General features: G+C 49.9%; 1 protein-coding gene across 1 annotated transcript in view; it reads left to right on the forward strand.

The window, feature by feature from the left end:
• The window catches only part of vps28 (VPS28 subunit of ESCRT-I), a 249,315-nt gene that overhangs the window by 108,660 nt on the left and 127,763 nt on the right, over positions 1-12,892 (forward strand). Inside the window, exons 6-8 of the mRNA XM_072507891.1 lie at positions 6,879-6,984; positions 8,305-8,406; positions 11,819-11,872. Of these exons, the coding sequence (XP_072363992.1) occupies positions 6,879-6,984; positions 8,305-8,406; positions 11,819-11,872 (262 nt within the window). The remainder of the gene's footprint in view (positions 1-6,878; positions 6,985-8,304; positions 8,407-11,818; positions 11,873-12,892) is intronic.

The following is a 12,892-nucleotide window of genomic DNA, read 5'->3' on the forward strand; positions in this document are numbered from 1 at the left end:
ACCTTCAAGCAGCTGTTGGATAGGTACATGGATTACGGGAAAATGATATAGTGTAGATTTATTTGTTCTTAAGGGCAGCACGGTAGCATTGTGGATAGCACAATTGCTTCACAGATCCATGGTCCCAGGTTCGATTTTGGCTTGGGTCATTGTCTGTGCGGAGTCTGCACGTCCTCCCCGTGTCTGCGTGGGTTTCCTCCGGGTGCTCCGGTTTCCTCCCACAGTCCAAAGATGTGCGGGTTAGGTGAATTGGCCAATGATAAATTGCCCTTAATGTCCAAATTGTCCTTGGTGTTGGATGGAGGTGTTGAGTTTGGGTAGGGTGCTCTTTCCAAGAGCTGGTGCAGACTCAGGGGGCCGAATGGCCTCCTTCTGCACTGTAGATTCAATGATAATCTATGATTAATCTAGGACAAAGGTTCAGCACAACATCGTGGGCCGAAGGGCCTGTTCTGTGCTGTATTTTCTATGTTCTATGTTCCCTTTTATTCTAAGGCTGTGCCCCCGGGTCCTAGTCTCCCCTGCTAATGGAAACAACTTCCCTACGTCCACCCTATCTAAGCCATTCATTATCTTGTAAGTTTCTATTAGATCTCCCCTCAACCTCCTAAACTCCAATGAATATAATCCCCGGATCCTCAGACGTTCATCGTATGTTAGGCCTACCATTCCTGGGATCATCTGTGTGAATCTCCGCTGGACCCGCTCCAGTGCCAGTATGTCCTTCCTGCGGTGTGGGGCCCAAAATTGCTCACAGTATTCTAAATGGGGCCTAACTAATGCTTTATAAAGCTTCAGAAGCACAGCCCTGCTTTTTATATTCCAAGCCTCTTGAGATGAATGACAACATTGCATTTGCTTTCTTAATTACGGACTCAACCTGCAAGTTAACCTTTAGAGAATCCTGGACTAGGACTCCCAAGTCCCTTTGCACTTCAGCATTATGAATTTTGTCACCATTTAGAAAATAGTCCATGCCTCTATTCTTTTTTCCAAAGTGCAAGACCTCGCACTTGCCCACGTTGAATTTCATCAGCCATTTCTTGGACCACTCTCCTAAACTGTCTAAATCTTTCTGCAGCCTCCCCACCTCCTCCATACTACCTGCCCCTCCACCTATCTTTGTATCTACGGCAAACTTAGCCAGAATGCCCCCAGTCCCGTCATCTAGATCGTTAATATATAAAGAGAACAGCTGTGGCCCCAACAATGAACCCCGTGGGACACCACTCGTCACTGGTTGCCATTCCGAAAAAGAACCTTTTATCCCAACTCTCTGCCTTCTGCCTGACAGCCAATCGTCAATCCATGTTAGTACCTTGCCTCGAATACCATGGGCCCTTATTTTACTCAGCAGTCTCCCGTGAGGCACCTTATCAAAGGCCTTTTGGAAGTCAAGGTAGATAACATCCATTGGCTCTCCTTGGTCTAACCTATTTGTTATCTCTTCAAAGAACTCTAACAGGTTTGTCAGGCACGACCTCCCCTTACTAAATCCATGCTGACTTGTCCTAATCTGACCCTGCACTTCCAAGGATTTAGAAATCTCATCCTTAACAATGGATTCTAGAATCTTGCCAACAACCGAGGTGAGGCGAATTGGCCTATAATTTTCCATCTTTTTCCTTGTTCCCTTCTTGAACAGTTGGGTTACAATAGCGATTTTCCAATCCTCTGGGACTTTCCCTGACTCCAGTGACTTTTGAAAGATCATAACTAACGCCTCCACTATTTCTTCAGCTATCTCCTTTAGAACTCTAGGATGTAGCCCATCTGTGCCCAGAGATTTATCAATTTTTAGACCTCTTAGTTTCTCTTGTACTTTCTCCTTTGTGATGGCTACCATATTCAACTCTGCCCCCTGACTCTCCGGAATTGTTGGGATATTACTCATGTCTTCTACTGTGAAGACTGATGCAAAGTACTTATTTAGTTCCTCAGCTATTTCCTTGTCTCCCATCACTAGATTACCAGCGTCATTTTGGAGCAGCCCAATGTCTACTTTTGCCTCCCGTTTGTTTTTAATGTATTTAAAGAAACTTTTACTATCATTCCTAATGTTACTGGCGAGCCTACCTCCATATTTGATCCTCTCTTTCCTTATTTCTCTCTTTGTTATCCTCTGTTTGTTTTTGTAGCCCTCCCAATCTTCTGACTTCCCACTACTCTTTGCCACGTTATAGGCTTTCCCTTTTGCTTTGATGCATTCCCTAACTTCCTTTGTCAGCCATGGCTGCCTAATCCACCCTCTGATAACCTTTCTTTTCTTTGGGATGAACCTCTGCACTGTGTCCTCAATTACTCCCAGAAACTCCTGCCATTGCTGTTCTACTGTCTTTCCCACTAGGCTCTGCTCCCAGTCGATTTTCGTCAGTTCCTCCCTCATGCCCCTGTCGTTACCTTTATTTAACTGTAACACCTTTACATCTGATTCTACCTTCTTTCTTTCAAATTGGAGATTGAATTCGACCATATTATGATCACTGCCTCCGAAGTGTTCCCTTACTTTAAGATCTTTAATCAAGTCTGGCTCATTACATAACACTAAGTCCAGAATGGCCTGTACCCTCGTGGGCTCCATCACAAGCTGTTCCAAAAAGCCCTCCTGTAAACATTCAATGAATTCCCTTTCCTTGGGTCCAATGGCAGCATTATTTACCCAGTCCACCTGCATATTGAAGTCCCCCATGATCACTGTGACCTTGCCTTTCTGACATGCACTTTCTATTTTGTGGTGCATTTTGTGCCCCTGGTCCTGACCACTGTTAGGAGGCCTGTACATAACTCCCATTATGTTTTTTTTGCCTTTGTGGTTCCTCAACTCTACCCACACAGACTCCACATCATCTGACCCTATGTCGTTTAGTGCTATTGATTTAATTTCATTCCTAATTAACAAGGCAACCCCGCCCCCTCTGCCCACCTCTCTGTCTTTTCGATAGGTTGTGAATCCCTGGATGTTTAAATGCCAGTCCCGAACCCCCTGCAACCACGTCTCTGTGATGCCTACCACATCATACCTGCCAGTCACAATCTGGGCCACAAGCTCATCTACCTTGTTCCGTACACTGCGTGCATTTAAATATAGCACCTTTAATTCTCTATTGACCGTCCCTTTTTGTTTTCTTAGTGTGGTGGACCTTGGTTTACTGAGCCTTTCCATACATTGTGTCATATTTTGTGGGATGGGGACTATCGTAACCTCTCCTGAGTTCTGTCTTTTCGTGCTTTTTTGTATTCCTAAGCAGCTACGCTTCCCACTGATTACTTCACCTCTTGGTTCCCTGACTTTCCCTCACCCCCTCAATCTCTAGTTTAAGTCCTATTGACCACCCTATTTATTCTTTTCGCCAGAACACTGGTCGCAGCTCGGTTCAGGTGGAGACCATCCAAACGGTATAGGTCCCCCCTGTCCCAAAACTGATGCCAGTGTCCCATGAAAAAGAACCCCTCTTTCCCACACCACTCTTTCAGCCATGTGTTAACTTCTCTTATTCTTGCCTCCCTATGCCAATTTGCACGTGGCTTGGGCAGTAATCCGGAGATTATGACCTTTGAGGACCTGTTTTTTAATTTGAATCCTAGCTCTTTATAATCTCTAAACAGGTCCTCTTTTCTAGACTTGCCTATGTTGTTGGTACCGACATGGACCACAACAACTGGATCCACCCCCTCCCTCTCCAGTATCCTTTCAAGCGGGTCAGAGATGTCCCGCACCCTAGCACCGGGCAGGCAACATACCATGCGGGACTCTTTATCCTGCTCACAAAGGATACTATCTATCCCCCTGATAATAGAATCCCCTACAACTACAACTTGCCTATTTACTCCCTCCCCTTGAATGGCCTGCTGAACCATGGTGCCTTGGTCAGCTGACTCATCCTTCCTGCAACCCTGTTCGCCATCCACACAGGGAGCAAGTGCCTCATACCTGTTGGACAGGGTCAAGGGCTGAGGCTTCTGAGTTCCTGACTGCTGGTTCCCTTTACCTGCCTGACTTGCAGTCACACCCTGCTGTCCCTGGCCACTGGCAGGATTTAAACTACTTACTCTGGCAGGTGTGACTGCCTCCTGAAACACAGTGTCCAGGTAAGTCTCCCCCTCCTGGATGTGCCTCAGTGTTTGAAGCTCAGACTCCAGCTGATCAATTCTGAACCGGAGCTCTTGGAGCAGCCAACACTTACTGCAGATGTGGTCGCTGCAGCTCGCAATGGAATTTGCCAGCTCCCACATCAAGCAGCTCAAGGACATCACCTGACCAACCATCACTAATTAATTAATTAGTTTAATTTAAGTTTACGAGTTTAGCTGTGTTTTTTTTTAGATTTGGGGCAGATTTGCTATCAACCAATCAGATCACAGCTTCCCTCTGACGTCACTTTTGGAAAAAAAACCTGGAAAACAGGAAGTTACCGTTAGGTTTTTATACTGACAGAGACTGCTCCTCCTCCTCCGAACGGCTCCCGAAATTAGGCCCGAAGAGAGAGAACAAAACAGTCGGGGAAAAGCACCTTCTCCCACTCTTCATCGAATTACCTCACTGCACCAAATTACCAAATTCTCACTCTGTCTGTGTCTCACTCACTCAGGCTGTGTCTCTTTGACCAGCGCAACGCTTACTAAGTGCGCTTTCTGTCTGTCTTTTATACAGACCTTAGGATGACTCACACTAAAACATCAAAGAGAAGAATACAATGTGTACCTTTGTGCCCCTTAACAGGCCTCAGGTGACTGCCAGATAACTGCCTCTCAGCAATTAGGGTGGGGGCAGCTTCAGCCAATCAGACACTAATCTACACTGCACTTTTAACTGAAAAACAGCAAAATTAGATTAACCACTTACCTTTCCTGGTTACCTCACTGCACCAAATTACCAAATTCTCACTCTGTCTGTGTCTCACTCACTCAGGCTGTGTCTCCTTGACCTGTCCCTTCTGCCTTCAGAGATCTGTGGACAAACACGCCAAGGTCCCTTTGTTGCTCTGAACTTCCCAGTGTCAGACCTTTCATTGAATACTTCCTTGTTAAATTGCTCCTTCCATGGTGTAACACCTCTCACTTTTCAGGGTTAAATTCCAGCTGCCACGTTTCTGCCCATTTGACCATCCCGTCGATATCTTCCTGTAACCCAAGACACTCGCTCTCACTGTTACCCACCCGGCCAATCTTTGTGTCATCGCAAACTTACTGATCCTGCCCCCCCACATAGTCATCTGTCGTTTATATAAATGATGAACAATAGGGGACCCAGCACAGATCCCTGTGGTACCCCACTGGATACTGTCTTCCAGTCACTAACGCAGCCGTCTGTCATCACCCTCTGTCTCCTACAGCTCAGCCAGCTTTGAATCCACCTGCTCAGGTTCCCCTGTATCCCAGGTACATTTGCCTTCTTTATATCTCCCATGTGGGGCCTTGTCAAAGGCTTTGCTGAAATCTATGTAAACTACATCAACTGCACTACCCTCATCTACACACCTGGTCACATGCTCTCAAAATTCAATCAAATTTGTTAGGCATGACCTCCCTCTGACACAGCCATGCTGACTATTCCTGATCAAACCTTGTCTCTCCAAGTGGAGATAGATTCTCTCCTTCAGAATCTTCTCCAATAGTTTCCCCACCACTGATGTGAGACTCTCTGGTCTGTAGTCCCCTGGCTTGTCTCTACAACCGTTCTTAAACATCAGGACCACATTAGCTGTTCCCCAGTCCTCTGGAATCTCCCCCGAGGCCAGAGAGGAATTAAAAGTTTGGGTCCCTCGCCTCCCACAGCAGCCTGGGACACAATTCATCCGGACTCCACTAATGCCTCTGTTGATTTGCTCCCCTTGTACCTGCTAAAAGCCTCTCTCTTCCTTCTCTTCGCATCCTGAATGTCTCTGGTCATCCATGGTTCTCTGGGTTTGTTACACCTTCCTATTACCCTAGAGGGACATATTGTGCCTGTACCCTCCCCATTTCCCTTCAGAACACCCCCCGCTGCTCTTCTGTAGATTTCCCAACAAGTAACTCTTTCTAATCTACCTTGGCCAGATCCTGCCTTTTTTGTTAAATTCACTCTTCCCCCCCAATCCAAAACCTTTTGGATGCCGATCCCAATTAATGTTCGGAAAGTTGAAATCACCTAATATAATGAATTACCCTGTTATTATTTTTACACACCTCTGCGAATTGCGCACATATTTGCCCCTCAATATCCCCCTGACTTTCTGGGGGTCTATATGGGTGGCAAGGTAGCACAGTGGTTAGCACTGTTTCTTCACAACTCCAGGGTCTCCGGTTCGATTCCCGGCTTGGGTCACTGTCTGTGTGGAGTCTGCACGTTCTCTCCATGTCTGCGTGGGTTTCCTCCCACAAGTCCCGAAAGACATGCTGTTAGGTAATTTGGACATTCTGAATTCTCCCTCTGTGAACCCGAACAGGTGCCGGAATGTGGCGACTGAGCCTACTTATGACACTAATAAAGATTATTATTATTATAATAAACACCTTGCAACCTAGTTATCCCTTTTTTATTCCTAACATCTACACACAAAGCTTTATTTGATGCGCCCTCCAATTTTTCATCTCTCCTTACTGCAGTAACTGCCTCCTTAACTAATAATGCAATGCCTCCTCCTCCTCTTTTCAACATGAAGATTCTGTATCCCGGGATGTTAAGCTGCCAATCCTGCCTCTCCCCCAAACACGTCTCCGTGATGGCTGCTATATCACAATTCCACGTGTCAATCCTCGCCCTTAACTCATCCGTTTTACCTGTAATACTCCTGGCATTAAAATAGAGGCCATTCAGCCTTGTCTTACTCACTTGAAACTTACAATCTGTGATACACTGTGTCCCTGTACTGCTAACAGTCTGGGGCCTTCCATTACAGGTACACAGCGGCTTGCTCCCGTCTGCTCGTTCAATACAAAGCAGCATTTAAACAGGTTCAGGGCTCCGATATCACCACCATTGATGAGTTCTGTAGAAAGTACAGGGTAAGTAAGGGTGGGTGTGGTTGTTGGGGGGTGGGGGTGGTTGTGGTGGATGGGGGAGGTTGTGGGGGATGGGGGTGGTTGTGGGATGGGGGTGGGGATGTGTGGGTGTGTCGAGTCAGTGGGGGGGGTCTGTGGGATGGGGGTGTGGTTGTGGGGATGGGGTTGTGGGGGTCGGGAGGTTGTTGTGTAGATGGGGGTGGGGGGGGTGTCAAGTCAGTGGGGGGGGTGTCTGGAGGATGGGTGTGTGTGGGTGGGGGTGGGCGTGTGGATGGGTGTGTGTGTGTGTAGTTGTGGGTGGGGGAGGGGGTGTCTTGTCAGTGGGGGGATCTGGATGATGGGTGGGTGTGGTTGTGTGGGTGGGGGATTCTGTGGGTGAGTGTGTGGGGATGTCGAGTCAGTGCGAGGAGGTCTAGGGGATGGGTGTGTGTGGCTTTGTGGGGGTGTGGATGGGGGTGAGTGGGTGGGTTTGTGTAGTGGGGGATGGATGTGTGTGGTTGTGTGGGTGATGGGGAGGGGGTGTCGAGTCAGTGGGGGATCTAGGGGATGGGTGTGTGGGTGGGGGAGGGGGGGTTGCGTGGGTGGGGGAGGGGGGGTTGCGTGGGTGGGTTGCGTGGGTGGGGGAGGGGGTGTCGAGCCAGTGGGGGGATGGGTGGGTGTGGTTGTGGGGGGGCTGTGTGGGTGGGGGAGGGGGTGTCGAGTCAGTGGGGGGGATGGGGGGGGTTGTGGGGGGTTGTGTGGGTGGGGGAGGGGGTGTCGAGTCAGTGGGGGGGGGGATGGGTGGGTGTGGTTGTGGGGGGGTTGTGTGGGTGGGGGAGGGGGTGTCGAGTCAGTGGGGGGGGATGGGTGGGTGTGGTTGTGGGGGGGTTGTGTGGATGGGGGAGGGGGTGTCGAGTCAGTGGGGGGGGTGGGTGGGTGTGGTTGTGGGGGGGTTGTGTGGATGGGGGAGGGGGTGTCGAGTCAGTGGGGGGGATGGGTGGGTGTGGTTGTGGGGGGTTGTGTGGGTGGGGGAGGGGGTGTCGAGTCAGTGGGGGGGGGATGGGTGGGTGTGGTTGTGGGGGGGTTGTGTGGGTGGGGGAGGGGGTGTCGAGTCAGTGGGGGGTTGGTCAATGTGAAGGGCTGTTGGGTAATTGGGGGATGGGTTGTGATTGGATGGGAAGTGGGTAAGGGCCTGATTGGTCGTATTGGGAGTGTGTGGGGTCTGATTGGTCGTATTGGGAGTGTGTGGGGTCTGATTGGTCGTATTGGGAGTGTGTGGGGTCTGATCGGCAGACTGGGAGCGATTTGCTGGACCGGTTTGAATTTTTTCATCTTAATTTCCAGCTGGATTGTCCATTGGCGATGGAGAGGATTAAGGAGGATCGTCCAATCACAATCAAAGATGACAAGGGCAATCTGAATCGCTGTATTGCAGACATCGTGTCGGTGAGGCTGACCCTGTCCATCAGCACAGGAGTGACCATTAACCCCATGTCCATCAGCACAGGAGTGACCATTAACCCCATGTCCATCAGCACAGGAGTGACCATTAACTCCGTGTCCATCAGCACAGGAGTGACCATTAACTCCGTGTCCATCAGCACAGGAGTGACCATTAACTCCGTGTCCATCAGCACAGGAGTGACCATTAACTCCGTGTCCATCAGCACAGGAGTGACCATTAACTCCGTGTCCATCAACACAGGAGTGACCATTAACTCCGTGTCCATCAGCACAGGAGTGACCATTATCTCTGTGTCCATCAGCACAGGAGTGACCATTAACCCCATGTCCATCAGCACAGGAGTGACCATTAACCCCATGTCCATCAGCACAGGAGTGACCATTAACCCCGTGTCCATCAGCACAGGAGTGACCATTAACTCCGTGTCCATCAGCACAGGAGTGACCATTAACCCCGTGTCCATCAGCACAGGAGTGACCATTAACTCCGTGTCCATCAGCACAGGAGTGACCATTAACTCCGTGTCCATCAGCACAGGAGTGACCATTAACTCCGTGTCCATCAGCACAGGAGTGACCATTAACTCCGTGTCCATCAGCACAGGAGTGACCATTAACTCCGTGTCCATCAGCACAGGAGTGACCATTAACTCCGTGTCCATCAACACAGGAGTGACCATTAACTCCGTGTCCATCAGCACAGGAGTGACCATTATCTCTGTGTCCATCAGCACAGGAGTGACCATTAACCCCATGTCCATCAGCACAGGAGTGACCATTAACTCCGTGTCCATCAGCACAGGAGTGACCATTAACTCCGTGTCCATCAGCACAGGAGTGACCATTATCTCCGTGTCCATCAGCACAGGAGTGACCATTAACCCCGTGTCCATCAGCACAGGAATGACCATTAACCCCGTGTCCATCAGCACAGGAGTGACCATTAACCCCGTGTCCATCAGCACAGGAGTGACCATTAACTCCGTGTCCATCAGCACTGGAGTGACCATTAACTCCGTGTCCATCAGCACAGGAGTGACCATTAACCCCGTGTCCATCAGCACAGGAGTGACCATTAACTCCGTGTCCATCAGCACAGGAGTGACCATTAACTCCGTGTCCATCAGCACAGGAGTGACCATTAACTCCGTGTCCATCAGCACAGGAGTGACCATTAACTCCGTGTCCATCAGCACAGGAGTGACCATTAACCCCGTGTCCATCAGCACAGGAGTGACCATTAACTCCGTGTCCATCAGCACAGGAGTGACCATTAACTCCGTGTCCATCAGCACAGGAGTGACCATTAACTCCGTGTCCATCAGCACAGGAGTGACCATTAACTCCGTGTCCATCAGCACAGGAGTGACCATTAACTCCGTGTCCATCAACACAGGAGTGACCATTAACTCCGTGTCCATCAGCACAGGAGTGACCATTATCTCTGTGTCCATCAGCACAGGAGTGACCATTAACCCCATGTCCATCAGCACAGGAGTGACCATTAACTCCGTGTCCATCAGCACAGGAGTGACCATTAACTCCGTGTCCATCAGCACAGGAGTGACCATTATCTCCGTGTCCATCAGCACAGGAGTGACCATTAACCCCGTGTCCATCAGCACAGGAATGACCATTAACCCCGTGTCCATCAGCACAGGAGTGACCATTAACCCCGTGTCCATCAGCACAGGAGTGACCATTAACTCCGTGTCCATCAGCACTGGAGTGACCATTAACTCCGTGTCCATCAGCACAGGAGTGACCATTAACCCCGTGTCCATCAGCACAGGAGTGACCATTAACTCCGTGTCCATCAGCACAGGAGTGACCATTAACTCCGTGTCCATCAGCACAGGAGTGACCATTAACTCCGTGTCCATCAGCACAGGAGTGACCATTAACTCCGTGTCCATCAGCACAGGAGTGACCATTAACTCCGTGTCCATCAGCACAGGAGTGACCATTAACTCCGTGTCCATCAGCACAGGAGTGACCATTAACTCCGTGTCCATCGGCACAGGAGTGACCATTAACCCCATGTCCATCAGCACAGGAGTGACCATTAACTCCGTGTCCATCAGCACAGGAGTGACCATTAACCCCGTGTCCATCAGCACAGGAATGACCATTAACCCCGTGTCCATCAGCACAGGAGTGACCATTAACCCCGTGTCCATCAGCACAGGAGTGACCATTAACTCCGTGTCCATCAGCACAGGAGTAACCATTAACTCCGTGTCCATCAGCACAGGGGTGACCATTAACCCCGTGTCCATCAGCACAGGGGTGACCATTAACTCCGTGTCCATCAGCACAGGAGTGACCATTAACTCCGTGTCCATCAGCACAGGAGTGACCATTAACTCCGTGTCCATCAGCACAGGAGTGACCATTAACTCCGTGTCCATCAGCACAGGAGTGACCATTAACTCCGTGTCCATCAGCACAGGAGTGACCATTAACTCCGTGTCCATCAGCACAGGAGTGACCATTAACTCCGTGTCCATCAGCACAGGAGTGACCATTAACTCCGTGTCCATCAGCACAGGAGTGACCATTAACTCCGTGTCCATCAGCACAGGAGTGACCATTAACTCCGTGTCCATCAGCACAGGAGTGACCATTAACCCCATGTCCATCAGCACAGGAGTGACCATTAACTCCGTGTCCATCAGCACAGGAGTGACCATTAACTCCGTGTCCATCAGCACAGGAGTGACCATTATCTCTGTGTCCATCAGCACAGGAGTGACCATTAACCCCGTGTCCATCAGCACAGGAATGACCATTAACTCCGTGTCCATCAGCACAGGAGTGACCATTAACCCCGTGTCCATCAGCACAGGAGTGACCATTAACTCCGTGTCCATCAGCACAGGAGTGACCATTAACCCCGTGTCCATCAGCACAGGAGTGACCATTAACTCACTGTCCATCAGCACAGGAGTGACCATTAACTTCGTGTCCATCAGCACAGGAGTGACCATTAACTCCGTGTCCATCAGCACAGGAGTGACCATTAACTCCGTGTCCATCAGCACAGGAGTGACCATTAACTCCGTGTCCATCAGCACAGGAGTGACCATTAACTCCGTGTCCATCAGCACAGGAGTGACCATTAATTCACTGTCCATCAGCACAGGAGTGACCATTAACTCCGTGTCCATCAGCACAGGAGTGAGCATTAACTCCGTGTCCATCAGCACAGGAGTCACCATTAACCCCGTGTCCATCAGCACAGGAGTGACCATTAACCCCGTGTCCATCAGCACAGGAGTGACCATTAACTCCGTTTCCATCAGCACAGGAGTGACCATTAACTCCGTGTCCATCTTTCCCTCTCCCTGGCTCTGCATTCTCTCTGACTCGATGTGTTTCCCTCTCTCCACAGCTTTTCATTACGGTCATGGATAAACTGCGTCTCGAGATCCGAGCCATGGATGAGGTGAGGTGATGTTGCTGAACAAGGTATTCTGGGAGGTTTGTGGATATGTTCCCAACAACACAGTCAGGGGAAAATGAGGCTCGGCCACTAAGGTTAGACTAACTTCGGAGAGCAACAGGGTCAGAGGTGACTGGGTTCAGGTAGCAACTGGGTCAAGGGTGGCTGGTCATGAGTTCATGTCCAGATTTTTATTTTTATTTTTAAAATATATTTATTAAAGTTTTTTAACAAAACATTTTTTTCCCCTTACAAACAATAAACCCCCCCCCCCCCGGTAACAAAATAACACAAAATCGCCCTGAGCAAGATAACAAAGAACAACAAAGAAATGTACAGCACAGGAACAGGCCCTTCGGCCCTCCAAGCCCGTGCCGACCATACTGCCCGACTAAACTTACAATCTTCTACACAATATATACATGGTAAGATGATATATTTACATAGCTTTATACACTGGCTCTCGCCTGTTCGTGCCAGTTTCCCCCACCCTCCATGTTATCCCCCGCTCCTCCGTCCCCTCAAGAAATCTCGGGTTCTCTCCCCCCCCCCCCCCCCCCCTGTCGGGTTGCTGCTGCTGCTGACCGACCATCCTCTAACGCTCCGCGAGATAGTCTAGGAACGGTTGCCACCGCCTGTAGAACCCCTGCGCAGACCCTCTCAAGGCGAACTTAATCCTCTCCAACTTTATGAACCCAGCCATATCATTTATCCAGGCCTCCAGGCTAGGGGGCTTCGCCTCCTTCCACATTAGCAAGATCCTTCGCCGGGCTACTAGGGACGCAAAGGCCAGAATGCCGGCCTCTTTCTCCTCCTGCACTCCCGGCTCGTCCACTACTCCAAATATTGCTAGCCCCCAGCTTGGCTTGACCCGGACTTTCACCACCTGAGATATTGCTCCCGCCGCTCCTCTCCAGAACCCCTCCAGTGCCGGGCACGACCAAAACATATGGACGTGATTCGCCGGGCTCCCTGAGCACCTTCCACATCTGTCCTCTACCCCAAAGAACCTGCTCAACAACG

Source organism: Scyliorhinus torazame, chromosome 6 (assembly GCF_047496885.1).
Source record: "Scyliorhinus torazame isolate Kashiwa2021f chromosome 6, sScyTor2.1, whole genome shotgun sequence".
Taxonomy (NCBI): domain Eukaryota; kingdom Metazoa; phylum Chordata; class Chondrichthyes; order Carcharhiniformes; family Scyliorhinidae; genus Scyliorhinus; species Scyliorhinus torazame.